This window comes from Falco peregrinus, chromosome 1 (assembly GCF_023634155.1).
Source record: "Falco peregrinus isolate bFalPer1 chromosome 1, bFalPer1.pri, whole genome shotgun sequence".
Taxonomy (NCBI): Eukaryota; Metazoa; Chordata; class Aves; order Falconiformes; family Falconidae; genus Falco; species Falco peregrinus.
This window is the reverse complement of record NC_073721.1, coordinates 63,701,655-63,718,445: the sequence shown is the minus strand read 5'-3', so window position 1 is coordinate 63,718,445 and position 16,791 is coordinate 63,701,655. Positions and strand designations below refer to the sequence as shown.

At 38.5% G+C, this 16,791-nt stretch overlaps 1 protein-coding gene across 1 annotated transcript in view; it reads left to right on the top strand.

Moving 5' to 3' along the window:
• TSHR (thyroid stimulating hormone receptor) overlaps positions 1–16,791 on the top strand; it is a 68,119-nt gene that overhangs the window by 24,716 nt on the left and 26,612 nt on the right. The window contains exons 2-7 of the mRNA XM_005232052.3: positions 1,244–1,315; positions 5,872–5,946; positions 10,091–10,165; positions 11,294–11,368; positions 14,751–14,828; positions 15,834–15,902. Of these exons, the coding sequence (XP_005232109.1) occupies positions 1,244–1,315; positions 5,872–5,946; positions 10,091–10,165; positions 11,294–11,368; positions 14,751–14,828; positions 15,834–15,902 (444 nt within the window). The remainder of the gene's footprint in view (positions 1–1,243; positions 1,316–5,871; positions 5,947–10,090; positions 10,166–11,293; positions 11,369–14,750; positions 14,829–15,833; positions 15,903–16,791) is intronic.

Genomic DNA, 16,791 nt, shown 5'->3' with positions numbered 1-16,791 from the left:
TCTTGGTAGGAGCTGGGTGTATTGAGGTCAGGAGAAACATCAGCCCACTGCTGGAAAACTAGAAGTCTTTAGGTTCTCCTTGCTCATTCTTGTAATGGGTATATGGAGTTGGGAAGTAGGCAGAGCCCCCCCCTGGGATGATAAGCGTGTACATTCTCTTGATTTATATTTTTACTCAAAATGAAAGTTTTCAGAATTTCTACAGATATTTTTATTTCTTTTATGCAAGTTCCAGAAGCTTGAGCGATCTTAAGATGGCGATATTTTTGTCTGTGTAAATCAAATATAATTATTATAATCAGATAATTCATATTATGAAACAGAAAAGACAATTAGGAAATCATCCTCATTTGTTTATTTCTTTTCTACTGAGCTGTTCTTAAACAGCAGCTGTGGGAAAAGTTTGTAATTTGGTTTTGATTATTCTTCAGACTATTCATTGACTATAAAATATATAAATGTATTCCCAGATGGACTGGAAAACCAAAGAGCACTTCATCTAGCAATGACAGGTTGTAACTTAAACAGACATTATAGGCTAATTTTCCAAAGCATTTTCTCCTTTTTTGGATGAGTCAGTCTGCTAGAGATTCATTCAGTTAAGAATTTGGCTTTTGATAACTATCTCCCTTACATATTGCCTGGTTTTCTGCAGCTTCCTGCAGATGGGTGAGATACATAATTCTATGCTCTCCTGAAGTCCGTCATTAACTGGGTTTAAGCCAAAAAACAACAGTGTACATGCCATCCCCCCATCAGAGGTTTAGAGAGCAAGAATGTTGTATTTATTACAAAGTATATGGAGAATTCTGTGGAGGCAGTATGCAATTGCTGTAATTCAATTTTGGCTGGTATACCTGAATTTCTTACTCTGAATGAGGGATGGAATACCTTTGTGGAGCGTGAAATGATTAAGAGTGCTTATATTCTTAATACTTCATTTATTCAATGGGCAAATATGTTTGCTGCTGATGCTCTGGAGTTTTGGAAGGTCGATCGTTGCCACTGAATACTGAGTTCCTAGTAGAGACGGAGCAGAAGATTGTAATTTAGGTGGAGGGAGCACACCAAGCAAACCAAGCCACATAATGAAACAGGAATAGAAATGAGGCAAAGATGGAAACGTTGGGAAAAGGGAAGATAAAAACAGAAATATTGGAGCACAGCTGGAATTGTGTAGGAATTTTTAACGTTAAATTGTATTTACCAAAGGATACTAACTGCCAAACTTCTATTTCTCTAGGAGGTTTATGGAGACTCATCTAAGAACAATTCCAAGTGATGCTTTTTCCAATCTCCCCAACATCTCTAGAATGTAAGTTCTGTTTCTGATATTATTCTTTTGCCTCTTTTATTAAAAATCACATTCCTTCTACAAAATTCTGTGTATAACATCTTCTGAAATGAAAATATTCTTGCACCTTTGCTATCTCACTGCTTACATTTTAGAACTGCAGGTGACAATCCCATTGCTTATAACCTGAACCAGCTATATAGAAAGGCATACTAGGCATTTTTGGATGATTTATGGAAGTAGATTTGGTAAATAAGGCTATAACACCCCCCACTCCCCACTCCTATCAGTTCACAAAATATGACAAATGGTTTCATTCATAACAAATGAACATATTCCATTGCTGGTCCTGGCTAAAAATTTGTTTCCGGCTCCCAGCATTATTTCCAACTCATTTCATTGGAGACCCCGTGGCATTTCTCGACTAGGGATGGACTTTCACCACAACATTATTATTTGTGTGATGTGAGGGGGACTTTCATTGTGTCACTTCCTTTGTGTGTAAACACATGCATGGATACAGCCCACAAATGCACAGCCAGCAGCCTCTACCTATTTGCCTCACAACGATATTTGTCCCATTGAAAGTGGCTACCCTTGCGCTGCACTGCTTGTTGATGTCAACAGTCTTGAGACCTTCTTTTCCTCTGTACTGAACAGAAAGTGTAGTTGTCCTCTTTATGAACCTTATTTAAACAACAATTTTGGAGCTACCATTTCTCTTAAATGAATGCATATCTATGCATTCTTGATTGCCAGAGGAAGAGATTGTTTCCCTCTGCTGCTTTGCCACAGGAATGGAACAAAAAGCATTTCAATGAAATGCTGAAACAAGAAGCTAATTCTTGTCAGAAATGCATCAGTGCGCTGAAAAAAAAAAAAGTGTTGTAGGGTATACAGATGCAAGAGAAATTTCTGGTTTACACCCTTAAAGTTGCATATATATTAAATCTTGGTAGAAGGGATTCACCTCATATTTCCTACCGACTTAGGACAGGTTGAGTATTGTTGTTATTTTATTATTCAGTAATTTTATTATAAAGTCAAGGATAAGGAACCTTGTTCCTGGGCTCAGGATGATGCTTTGGGGTCACATTCATGAGTAGCTCGCAGACACCTGACCTATAGCTCCCAGAGCAATTCTCCCCACAGCTTCTCCACAGGCAGCAGCATCCCCACATTGCACAGTGTGCTCTGCCAGCAGCCCCATGCGGAGCACAACATTTCCCCTGCGTGCTGTCCCCTCTGTGCAGCGCAGCGCCTCGTCACATCCCATGCACGCTGCTGTCCCACAGCCAATGCCACTACACAGCTGCCCACGCCTCCATGTATCTGCACCACAGTGCTCCCAAGCCTGCCCGCTCCCCAGTGCCAGCACATACCAGCCCCAGCTCAGGGCTCTGATCACCTTCTCCTCCATGTCCTCTTCTGAAGTACCCCTCACATCACCAAGCTGCCCTCCATCAGCAGCAGAGGACAACAGGGGCGGCGTGTGGGCAGCAACACAGCAGCACAGGGGATGCTGAGGCTGGAAAAAAGCGAGGGAAGATGGAGAGAAGGAAGAAAAGGGCAGGAGGTACCTTGCAGCTACCGCCACATGCTGCTCTGCTTTAAATCGGGTGTTCTCAGGCTCTTTCTGAATGGGCCAATGGTGATTAAAGTGTACCTGCAAACAGACTTGCTTTGAAGCATTTGGTATTTAAGCTATGACTGTATTCATGATGGGTGTTGAAGGCATTTTAAAATCCTGCAAATTAAACACAGCTGGTAGGAGAGGAGGTGCTGAATTGTAACACGCCTTCAAAATGGCAATTTTAACACGCTTCCCCTCTTCTTCTGAGGCAACTCCTTCCAGTTCCGATTGCTATGGTTTGTATTTCTTACACTTCACGTGTTGTATTACGTGCTCATTAGCCAGAGCCCAAAGGTTCTTGGAGGGACTCTGAACACTTGGAAGTAAATGTTTATGCACCATTAATACATGCTTCTGTTTGACATTCCTGTCTCAGAGGAGATTTTCAATGTGTTTCTGTGGGCTTTTGGGTGTTTATCTAGATGACACTAAAACAAATAAAACTACTCCTTTTCCTGTCATCAATGATGATGTGGTTTAATTAATGTACACAAATACATCTGCTTATGAAGCAGAAGAGTGGAGGTCAACACGCAAAGAAAACAAGCTGTTTCCTTCCCACTTTTGTCCCACAGCTGAAAGATATAAAACTGTAACTCAATCAGCTCCAAGCCAAGCATGATAGTAAAAATGTGATGTGCAATGTGGTGGGAAGAGACGTGGTGGCGGTAGGGTGAGGGAGGGGGGGAATCCCCATTGCCGTTCTTCTGCCTCTTTTCTCATGAGAGCAAAGCACTTGCCCACCCAACGTAAGGTGACCCCTTCTGATCGCAGAGCACATGAAAAGTACCATCTAATTCCTAGCCCCAGCATGGGGTTGCAACGTTTGTTCATTATCAGTTTTTAATTTCATTTTCTGTCAAGCTGATTTATATATAGCTGTTTGCTACATAGAACAATTTTATTTTTTTTTTACTGTGCCATCGATATAGCCTATCTGTTGGTGTGTTAAAATGTAGGGTCTGTTAAAATGGAATAATTAGTTTTCTTTGAAGGCTGAAACTCCAATTTCCTGGGCAATAGACATTTATTGCTTACAGGAAAACAAAATTAAAGCATCTCACATAAACATCTAACTCAGAGGTACAGACTGGAAATACTTTATTCTATTCCTCTGTTATTATCTTCTTTCCTTTTGGAAGAGGCAAATAGCTTTGTGAAAGCAATACTACTGTAGAAAGAGAACCCCTTGGTCATACGATTTCTACTATTTACTTTCCTGGTACCTTTTCAAACACTGTTGAACACATCTCCAAAGTGACCAATAAAAAGTAAATCTCATGCTAGAAGGGTTAAAATGAGTTCAGGTAATATGCTTTTAGCTCCAGTCTGGAGAGGACATAAATTCCTTTGGAACAGTTTGTGGTGTTAGGCATCTGCTGGATGGGTTGTTAGAGCATGCGCTGGTCACAAGTATTCTTTCCAATTTTTTTAAACATTTAAAATGTTTTTTAATATCCATTGAAAGAAGTAAAAATTTACCTTCTTTAAAATTTCCACAAAATATAAAAATCTGATCCATAATTGATGGTATTAAAAAGCCGTCCTGGATTAAATGATCATATTTTAATTTGCCCTTTACTATTATCACTCTTAATACTGTTACTGGAAAAAAATGGAAAGATTGTTAAAAATCTTTGCTGTTTTGTTTAAGGAACACAACCCAATTAGAGCTGATGTAAACCATCAGTTGGATATTTTTAAGTTAGGTATTATTCTAGGTCTTTGCAGGTCTAGTGATTAAAAAGGAGGAAAGGCACATAATACAGTCTCTTCATTGTTATATTTTATTTTATATTGACATCTAAAATCAATGTCTAAGACTCTTCTAGTCAATTTAATTTTCTGCACTTAAAGTAATGATTAAGTTGCTCAGGGTTTTTGTAACCATGCAAAATATTAAAAACTGAGTCAGTAACTTTGATTAAGAGTATCAAAAGATAGTGCTTAAATGTTGTAATTATAATAATAAACATAAAGAATATACAAGGCATTCCAATTATTTTAAAAGCTCTACAGATCAGAAATATGATACAAAATATGATTAGAAAACTAAATAAAATACAATAATACATCTTTTAAATGCTATTCCAGCATTAATTAATTTTAAGACTAGGAGATATTTTGAAAGACAGAATCAGATAATTTAACCCAAACAGTAATTAGTTAGTTAGTCTGAAAATCAGCACCAGTTAGTTGTATTGCAACTTTATTCACAGTTCAAAACCTTTAACAGTAGTTGCAGTATTATCATCCTCCGAATGATGGTGGAGAGATTCTGTAGAGCTGTTTTCTTATCACATTTGGTAGATTACTGGCAGTACAAATGCTACGCAGTCTAAACTGTGCAAATAAATATTTCTTAAGCTTCTGAGCCACGTTACTCCTTGCATCCTTTACGACATTCACTGTATGGCTAGTTTCTCTCTAAATTCATGTTAAAGCACATTTTTCCCCTCAAAAATCTCAAAACATCGGTCGCCCTGATGATCTGTTTCTTCCCAGAGAAATTGCAGCAGTCGTAGCAATGGCCCAAGGACCATCTTTGTTTCTTTCCTTCCTTTTTAATTCTTTGATACAGAGAAATTTATCTAGGGCTAGATCTCCTTAGAGGATTCCAAGGTGGTCTTAGATGGGGGAAAGGGAAGAAATATGATTCTGAAATGTGAAATTATTTATTATTATTAGTTTGCTTTTGCTGCTTAATAGCACTTGGGGGGGGGAGGTATTATTTAACTGTATTCTGCAGTACGGTATGCATATAAGGCATCAGTCAAAATCAAAATCCTGTTAAAAGGTCGTCCCTCAGACACTGTCCGTGTGTCTGGCAGAGTTGTGGCAGCTGGATGTGAAAAAGAGTGAGAAAAAAAAGAGGCACGATGGGCGCTAGCCATGGCTTGCCAAGGTCTGAGATTTGCTTCTTTTTCTGTTTGCTGGTGTTTAGCTACATCTCCATAGATGAAACGCTTCGGAGTCTGGAGGCCCATTCCTTCAACAGTTTAAGTAAAGTCACTCATATGTAAGTACTGTAATTAAATGAATGAATACAGTGATAAAATAAATTTGGGGATGTTTGAATTGTCATTCTTGTCTCCTTTGTGGCTAAATAGTCCCTTTCTCATTTCCTTTCTCTGTAATGTGGAGCCAGTCTCTTTTTTTGACTTGTGTTTTCTTTCCCCCCATCTTCTCGGTTCCCTTGCTCCTCTGTATCCTCCCATAGAAATGTAAGGGGTGTAGTGAAAAGTGTGTGGGATTCCATTATCAGCTTGATGACAAGTTGAAATAAACTGGCAACTAAGAATTAGTTCTGTCAAATTACTGAAGGTAAGTGTAAAACAGTTAATAGAAGCACCAGAAATAAAATCAGAAGGGACAAGGCACAGAGCAAAATGGTGCTAGCTGGAGACATGAGGAATAATAAGTAATTATTCCAGAAGTGCACTAGCGAAATTAAGCATGTTTATCTGGTTATCAAATGGAATGGGAACATTATGGACAAAGGTGCCTGGGAAGTGGTTTTATACCTTTTTGTTCTGCCCGGTCCTCACCAAATGAGGCACTAGGGTGGTTACGCAGGTGGTAGGATACCTGCCTCCAGGGAGTCCCTGTCCTTCAGCAGTTCCCTGTCAAAACGTGAAGGTCGTGTGTTGAATACAGCTTGATAGGATGCATTCTGCATCTGCTACTCTTCCGTGTTTCCATTACCAATCCAAATGAAGGAATGGAAAGTGTGCCAGTGTTGTAAAGCTCAGATGAGTTGCAGTTTGGCATATTTCAGAGAAGGTTTGTGTTTGCAGAGGTTCCACAGGAGAGCACTGTCGGTCATGATGGATCCAGAAAATACTGGCAGAGAAGAAAGGCTTTTGTGTTCAGAAACAAAGTGTGCCAGAAGCAGATACATCTTTTAAGGTTGTTGCAAGGGGTGAAAGCTACAACCCATTTTCTACATTGATGTCTGACAAAGAAAAAGTAATAATAACCTTAGATAATGCAAGATTCATGTTAGACTCTAGGAAATGTTTTCATATGGATAACGTAAGTAAACACTAGAAGTGTTTTCCTAGGGAGATTGTCCCTATCACTGGAGGTCTTTAAGGCTGTGTAATCAGAAATTCCGTAAATCTATTTAATCTTCAATCAGAGAAAGAGATAAACTACATGATCTCTCAACACTGCTTTATTTTCTATAATTTGGTTTCCTTTTACTTTACATGGTGTGAAACAGAAAGGTTTTTTAAAAAAGCAAGCAATGATAATATCAGTACTGTTACTGTAGAGAGAGAGCAACCAATGCTGAAAAGCAGAAGTGCCTCCCCTAAGAGTGAGTTTCTCGTGTTAAATTGAAAATCTGGGTTTCTACATACTCAAGGATGTGCCAGTATTGAAAGGCAGGTATGAAAGACATGTCTGGGGAATGAAATTTAGAGACCACTGAAATAGGTAAATGTTTGTGCCTTTTTTTATGTTACTAAATTCATATAGGATGCTAAGTAGTTCATTAAAGTTTCTAGAAGTTATCTGGTGAACTTACGTCTCATGAATTAATTAGACTAATATTCAAATAGTTCTTATTATTAGTTTCATTTTAAAATTCATTTGGATTTGGAACTAAATATATCTTTGTAACTGAAGATAAGTTCATAGTTATTTGTAAGTCTTGACACAGGATTTTATATCATCAAGTGAATTTCTCTGCACATCTGTTCTTGATGTGTTCAAGTTTTTTGAGTGTTTTCCTTAAAAAGCAAAACTGAGTAGCTGTTCATGGACAGTCAGGTGGTGGTTTGACTGGAAACCAAGTACATTTTTAATTTCTATTCTGAGTGCCAGAAATAAAATCTAAAACATTGATGGCCTTTAAAGCACAAATAAGCCAATTGTTAATCATTTTCTGTGCTTTTAAAAGTAATGCAGAAGCTGAATAGTTTGTAAAGTGGCTTTGAATAATTTTGTAAATATTCCACAGGTATTTCTGTTATCTTGTGGGTAGGTAGCAGCATCCTTCTTTTTTATGATCATCTCTAAGTAATTTTAGTTAGGACTGCAAAGTGAAATGCCAGGCTGAAGGATGATCTAAAGACTGTCTTTCCCTGGAATATGTTTCGTCCACAACAGAGGAGTATCTGGCCAGGAAGCTCATGAGTCCAGCGTTTTAAATGTAGTCAGTGATGGAAAAAAACATGTCAGTTAAAGTTGATGGAGCAAATTCCACTGTTGGGAGTGTGATAGCTACGTAAGTAATGAAATAATTTGAGAGAAGCAAGAGACTGACACGGAGAAGATTTCTTTAAAATACAGAAACAATACTGTTCAAAGTAGCTAACAGACATAAAGAATATTTGAATACAGCACTATAATAGCAGTAGTATGGGTATTAATTGAATCAGTTTAACACACAAGTAAAAGTTAAATCCTTATCTCCCTACAATGTTGGAGTAAACAGAGTAAAAACTGAAGACTTCAAAGGTAGAGCAGAACTAGTTTGTTAGTACAACAGTACATAGAGAGTCTTGGTACCTGTATCTACATACTGATTTATCTACTGTCTTATGTCTCTTTTCCCGCTTTTGTTTCTTAGACAACTTGGTTGGGCTGATTTTATCCCGTAAAAATTATTCCAGTGGCAGAGGTACCCTTAAAACCCAACTTCCTGATACCTGTAAGTTACTTGGCACTATTAGGGCATGGTAAATTAAATACTACCAGTTTCTGCCCATGGAGTCTCTGCCCAGTAGCACCCCTTCTTGCACTAAGACCAGAACATCACCCACGCAACCCGCACCACCATGCCATCTATACCTGTCACCTTCATCAGATTTCTCTATACAGGTAGCAAGAAGTGCTTCCCTCAGCCCAGTGCTCCACGGCTAGTCTCAGGAGGAAGACTGGCACCGTTCTTTCTTTATGGTTTCTATATTAGGAATGGCTGAGAGTTTTTCCAGCTGAGTTTTAAGACCAGAGCTGGTTTAAGGTAAAGAAGTAGAAGCAAACATACAAAAAGGGCAATACCTTCTGCAGGCGGCAAAAAGGCCAGGAAAGGAAAAGTGTGCGTGTGATGGGGACAGGTATGGGTGGGGTTTTTTTTCAAAAAGATGAAAATTTGGTAGGTCCACTGAGACTAGATGGGGAATTTTGGCACAGTGATTGGTGCAGCCTGTCGTTCTGGATAGAAAAGAAATAAATCTGCTGAAAGGAAGAGGAATGAGAAGGATTGAGGAAAATTGCACTAAGGGCACAGACAAACATTTCAGGAAAATGAGGAAGAGTCATGATGCCAGGCAACGATCAAGAGGGCTGGAGGGGCAGCAGCCCCATCAACACACCGACAGAAAGCACCAAACATGACCATAGCCATGATCAGTGTCAGGCTGGTTCTTCAATATGTCCAGTCTAAAAAGCCATCTGCAGACCAAGCTGTCAGCTGGGTAAAAGTATTTAAAGCCATAACTGTGGACAGAAGACATAAGGAATGAAGTCAACGTTACCTTTTGCATCAGTATAAAGCAAAGACATACACCATGCTCTACCCTGCTGGACATGGCTATGTAGTGAATGCTGCGTCCATTTCAAGTCCCAGCATGCAGTTAATTTCAGTGACCTGAGCCATCTTTTGGATCCACTGATGAGTTCCGTAAAAAAGACAGGAAAAATAAGACAAAATACTGTTAGAGACATGGAGGGAGTAACCAGAAAAATAGGACATAAAATTATAAGCTAAATAGATGGTTATAAATTGATAGGATTATTATACATCAAACCCAAAAGTTTTCCTTAACTTTTCATTTTACTCTACCTTGCAGACACACAACTCTTACCATCTTCAGAGTAACAGCCATTACCACAGGCTACTGCTTTAATTTTTAAGACCATGCAGACAAAGGATCCATAATCAGATCTCAGGTGCTTCTTCCCCTCTTAAACCATGCAGTCTCCAGGTTTACTATTCTATTACTATTACTATTTCTATTTCATTTCTTCTATCCAGATGAAAATTCATCATTGTAAGATTGCTCAGAATGCACAGTGGTCTTCAGCTAGTGCTGGCCAGTACAAAAGTTCATCGCAGGCATTGCATTCCTGAAATTTCATTTTAACATTGCTGATTTCTTTTTATGATAAATAATTAATGATCAATGTAGTAAATGCTCCTCCTTTTTTTACAGTGAATTTCGAAATCTTAGAAACTTGGATTACATAGATCCAGATGCCTTTAAGAACCTTCCACTTTTGAAATACCTGTAAGTATTTAGCACCTGTAACAAGTTTGCATTTAAGCTTCACAGATGACTCTTTATGCTATAGCTGGGTTTTTTTCTTTGCATTTCTTTGTGGACCTGATTGCAATATTTTTCACTGTTGCTTGATTTTAATGACAGAAATCTGACTAGGGTAGGGGGTGGAACTTTGATGACTTTTGCAAGAAAGGAAAACATGTTCACAAATTCATCAGTAATTTCATCATTCTTAATAATGGGAAGAAGGGACACAACAGAAATATACACATCTTTTATATTTAAATAGGTATTTACACAGGGTTTTAAAGCATATCTGCTAGATAGATGTGAAAAGGCCGTCTATAGACACCAGATTTCATATGTCCTCTATGGCAGAAAGAAATCCTGAAGAATTCTCTGTATTCCCATGAAGTTTCTAAAAAGCAGCACAGAGTAACCAAACCATGAAATTCTAAAATTATAGCACAGGAAAAAGAGATAAGAAAGATAATAACTTCTGGGATTTTGAGTAATGTTTGGAAGACTCTAAAAAGGACCGTGTGTGCTGTGGGGAGGAGGGAAGATTTTTCCTATAGATCTGAAAGTAGTAAAAAAAAAGTAGTCAAAACAATTTAATTTCAGGAAAATAGTTTTAAAAATTGATAATTTTATTTTCTTAAGTTATTTCCACTCCACAGGAGTTCAGAAATAAGGGGCATTAACTGTATTCACATTTCAAGACAGTTTCCCTTTTCAGAGCTATTTGAACAGCTCGTAGCATCAATGAAAGAGGACTTGGGGGTCCCAACTATTGTCTGAAGCAGCCTTAGTATCTCAAGTGAATCCAAAGTTATAGGGTTTTTTTCTCTGTATTCACCTCATAGGCTGCTTCCCTCTGCAGATCTACTTAGCTGTCTTATCATATTGTGTTCCCATTTTTTAGATTCTATAATTTATCATAAAACTGTTATTTTGAAATTTTTTTTATTGTTCTTGCATTCTTTGATTTTGGGACAGCTGATTATAAGTGAACTGATTGACAATAGAGAGAATGAAATAACCGTCCGGCACTGCTGAATGCTTTCAGTACCTTGTTTGCTGTTGTTCAGTGATCAAGTACACATAATTCTTTCTGTTGCTTCTCTCCTTCAGTGGTATTTTTAATACTGGACTCAAAGCATTTCCAGACCTCAACAAAATCTACTCATCTGATGTGAACTTTTTACTGTAAGTATCTGTCCTCACAGCTGGTGGGAATACTGCCATCCTCAGATCCCAAGAAAACCTGTGGTGAAGGTTTCTGTTCTGGAGAAAAAAATGCTGACACAGCACTTTTTGTCAAGCCGTATTTCAATTATCATTAGTACCAAACCTGAAAAATGCCAGGTCACCTAGCACTAGACATTTGACCTGGATGAGAGATACGGACACACAAATGCATTGCTCTTGAATTAGCCAAGGCAAGTAATACACAGCTTCCGCAGGCCTTCTGCTTTATTTTGGTTTGGCTTTGTAATGGCTGTGAAATACCTGAATTAGTCTGAAGTCAGACTAGCGTGACATACAGGACCTGGTCTGACATACAATGACTTCGTGTTAGCAGGCTGTATCAGCATTCTTCTAACCAGTTTGTGCTGCCATGGTGAGCTCACATTGCACTTCTTCTGATACTACTCTTCCTTGAGCTCCTATATTGCTCAATCATAACCTCTGCTGGCCACACGCCACCTTTCTTCTGACCCTGCCCTGAGCACAGAAGGCTCAAAAGCAGAACTGGACAATCTTGAGAGCAATTGTTTATCATGACACCCGTAAAAAGCTCAGCATTGGATGAGCTCACATTTTTAGGAAGATTTTTGGTGAAGACTTATTTTACCCAAACTATGGTACAATTAACATTTTAATAAAGACAACAGAAAAGGAGCTTTAAAAGCAAATTTCCAAAGCTAAGAAATAAAGCAGTACTTTTAAGTTGCTAGTCCAGGAGTACCATGGCTTCATGACAGCCTTTGGCTCAGGCTGGCACAGCATGTCCTTAAGAAAGACAACTATCCATCTCCCTTCTGTCGCTCCTTTTTCCATAATAGTTGAATAACATGTTGAGATTGACAGCATAAGCTTCTATGAACAATTTGTCTAAATACCCTTGCCCAGCCTCACTTACAGAGCCACATTTCAGACACATGTCTATAGTCCCACCAAAAGACCAAAGCACCAGGACTGACAGTTGGCTACTTTTAAGATAGATGTCCTAGGTGGAGCCATCTCTCATTAATTAAAGCCCTCAGCTGGAAAGAATTTTCCTATTAGCAAACTTGGGTAATTTAGTTGGGTTTGTTCACATGAGGCAATCCTACATAACACAAGATCTTCTTCCTTTCTCACACCTTAAAACCCATTTAGCTGAGCTAAAGACACACCTTTCCCTCCTTTTTTTTTTATTTTTTATTTTAACGTGGCTTGAGGCAAATTGCAGAACAATTTCTTGGAGAAAGAAAATAGCAACAAAAATGGGGGCAGAGACATCTCCTAGTATTATCCTTAAAGATGTTTCAGAATCAAAGGGTTCTGCGGTAAAAAAAGCAGGTGTTTATTGTTATTCAGAAAACAAAGATGACACCCATCCTTGTGCCCTAACCTGCAATTTAAGTGCAAATTCTGGCTTTTAATGAAATGAAGGAGGAAGAACAGCTCGGATGAAGACTTTGGAAACCGGCACAAAGTAAAAATATTTTGGTCACTACTTAGTCTTAGAGAGAAGTTAACAAGCTTATACTGGAGCAGTGTTCAGCTGGAGGAGGCTTGGCTGCTGGGTGGGCTGTGTGAAAGGCTATTAAAAAGGAGAAGTTTTATGCTAGAAGGTGCTTACAAGGATGTGATTAATTGTCAGGCGTTGTTTCTCTGCTGCTAAGGGACGTTCTTAGCCAAGAATGGTCAGTCCCTACTGTATGCATGGTCTCCCATTGGCAAGATGAACTTCAGAGCGATGTAGAAATGCTGATTATTTTGCTAAAGACTCTAGACCTGTAGTGAACAACAAGATCTTCCCTCCCAAGGATCTTTTGATACTAGAGCTAAGCCTTGTGCTAGCTTGTGTTCCATACCTGGAGCTGCTGTGTTTGCCTTGGCTGTAGGCTTCTGAGATTGAAATTTAGTCTACCTAGAGCTCTGAGGGACGTCTACATCTTAAGAGCTATTAGGGAGTTCCTCAAAGACCATTTAGCTTAGGCTAAGCTCTATTAAATTGTAAACTAAACACTACGCTTACTAAGTAGAAAGAACCAAGAAATAAATAGGCTAGATGGAATAGAAGCCATTTATATGACCATCTGTGTCCTTGCTTCCAACCATTTCAGTGACTTTCTAAGTGGCAGATACCAAAACATTATTTTATTTCTACCTTGAAAATTTTTGATCAATATTACTAACAAAAACAAACATGGGATTTATATGCCACAGACTTTTTATAGACCTGCATGTTCAAGGGAGGTATTTCTAAACGCTGCTATTCAATAAAAGATCGCCTTTTTGTTTCTTTCATCAAGAAAAAAATCTGCTCTTGAAGAATAGGTTTCTAAATGTTGAATAATGTATAGCTGGGGGAAAAGCATTAACTGTATTGGTATTGGCCCTTGAAGTCAAGCAATTTGCACGTAAATGTTTGTTTACAAAAAAGTGAACCAACCTGAAAAATGTCAAACTAAAATAACTTGTGGTGGAAATCACGTATTGGTAAAAACTACTTGGAATGAAAATGGTTGTAGTAGTGTTCAGCATTAGCACATACATATGCACACATATAGCAGAGAAAAGGAATGAAATTGTTCCTGTCACGTGCGGGATTGTTAGGACTTCTCAGCCCATGGACGTTACGGTCTGGCCTTGCTAGACCACATCTAATCCATAAGCTGAGGAAAAGAAAAATTTGCAGAGTATTTTGGTTTCCAGGCTCTAACATGATTCAGGAAAGAGCAGGAAAAAGGACAAAACAAACAGCCCCTTGTTTCCACCACCTTTTTTCTCCCTCCTTTCTCCAGGTTAGTCATAGTAAAATCTCTTCACTTGTTCTTTGTCCCTTTCGTCACAACAGAGTTTTGGTCTGAAGATGCATAATATTTATTAAGACTGAAGAGTGGGAGTAAAAAAGTACTTAAGAAATGACAGGTGGTAAAACGCTCATTGGGACAGGAGTTGAGACTGATCGCTAGGTTAGATCGCACAGCAAGTTGTTCCCCTCGTGCTAGATGCAGTTCTATAAAGTGAAAAGCCTCTGCTCTGGGCGATGCGTTACCTATGTCTCAGCTTAGCGAGAGAGCAGGGTCCAGCTCTGAAGGCACTTGGCTGGCTCGGCTGGCACTGCAGCGCTATTGACTTTGCTAATTCTCTGGCTTATGAGACAGGACCTGTCTGTGCTGTTACCTGCTACAGTCACCAAGGCTCGCACAGCACGCCAGGGCTCGCAGACCCCCCTGCCCCAGCAGCTCACTCCCTAAAGTTATTCGACACTTTTATCTACTATCAAGGCAGAGAACAATTAATAATAAAACTGTTCTGGAGAAGCACTGTTTTGGGCAGATGTTTGATTGTGATGTTTTGTCTCCTTTTCCAGTGAAATTGCAGATAATCCTTTCATGACTTCGGTGCCTGCAAATGCTTTCCGTGGGCTTTGTAATGAATCTCTAACTCTGTAAGTTCTTCCAGTTTAAGTCACTTAAAAGTGATTACCTCTCTCGAGCGTATGGTAAAATCTTTAAAAAAAAAAAAAAAATCATCCCTGTTCTACTCTCTACTGGTTTTTAAGAGAAACACCATAGACAGATAGTATCCATAATCTAGTTTGCATAAATCCTTAACTTCTGACAGTGATTTGAATCAGGTCTGCTGCTTTTCTTTAAACTGGCTTGACCAAAGTGGTTTTGCTTTTGTACGATCCTAATTCCAATGAATGGTTATATTGGAGAAAATGAAAGGGAAAGGTTTGCAGAGTTCTCCTTCTGTACAGCTACAGCATGGTTAGAACTGTGTCTAACTTTTTTGCAACCTAAGTGGTACATACTGTGAAAATTAATGGGTGGCAAATGTGTCATATCTGAAAGAAAATTGTTAAAGAAAATTCACTTATGCAAGTCACACTCTATGTGAGCCACAAGAATGGGTTGAGGGGAGTGAGAATGGCTGTAATGAGTTATGACCTGAACTAGGAGGAAAAACACTAGAATGAAAAGGAAGAATTCTAAAATTCTTTAAAAAATCTTGTGCTGTATGGGAGCAAAAGAATTAATTCTAAAAATTCAGGAAGGCCTGATGGAAAAATCCTACCTATCCTGCTAGGTACTAGTACCTTTAGCCTTCCTTAATCAGTCCTAGCAGAATTTGGTTTCCTTGGTTTTAGATTGAGAGTGGAATGTTATAGCAAAGTGTTCTAGTCTAGTTCTATCTGTGCTGTAAAAAGAAGTAAAAGATGGCACATCTGCCACATGGTATTCTTGATTCAGCTACACTCAAGAATGCTGCTGGGTATTCATTTGACCTTGGACTAGAATTGCTGCTTCTTCAAGAGATTAAAATTAACCCAACTATAAATGTGCTGTTGCCAAGAAAAATGATACAGAAGATGTTAGGTATTCAGGTATTAAAGCAACCCAAAATACATTAATTTTGGTTGGTGTGGTGTTTTTTTTTTTGCTTGCAGCAAACTCTACAATAATGGTTTTACCAGCATCCAAGGCCATGCTTTTAATGGGACAAATCTGGATGCTCTGTAAGTAGCAGATCTTCTTTCAGAAAAAAGTTATGTAATAAATACTCTATACTTGTTGGAGGCTCTCAAATACGTATCTTATTCTAATTATTTTAATTAGAGAAGATCCTGATTTCAGCTAGCAATAAAAATAACAGCATTCAATGTCTTTTGCAGTGTGCTTTCATTTGGTATGTATAGTTGTAGTTCAGAAATAAAACCATGCCAGTTATTCCAGTGTGAATTTTGTTTTGGTTTAAAGCTACAATAAAATTTATTTTGATCAGTTAATATCTCTAAGACAATTTGGAAGATAATTATGCTGGTTTACTTACAAGACAGTTTATTTTAGGAAGTGTAGCACTGATAATGGTAGCAGCCCTTTTCTGCAAAGCCAAGTGTTGTAAGGTGTTGGAAGCGATTCAGAGGACCAAGTCACTTGCACTAGAAATGAGAGATGGGCAGCTCAAAAGCATGGAGCGACCATTTCACCTTTCCCTTCGCCTTCTTATTGCAGTTTCTGGAAAACTAATACTTAGTGAGTGAATAACCTTTTTACACCATACCCCAAATCATCTGCCTCAATCATTAACACAGACCAAATCTGAATTTCAGAGGCTCCACTCACTTTGGCAGAGCTTACTTTGGCCCTGCCAAGGCTTGACTGAAAAGTCTGGCTGGCAGGCTCATGAGAAAAGAGATTTCTTCATTGTGAACTCTTAAATTAACTGGAGAGGCATTAGGATGGACATGATTATTTGCTTTATTTTAAATTGGGCTTGGAGTTTATAAAATCATCCTTCATGTGGTCTTAATCTTTCCAAACTACCTCTTTTTTTTTTCTTTTTTTTTTTCCCCTCCCTAACAGCTAGATAGAATTCCTAAATTTTGAAAGGTTAGAGTTAAACTA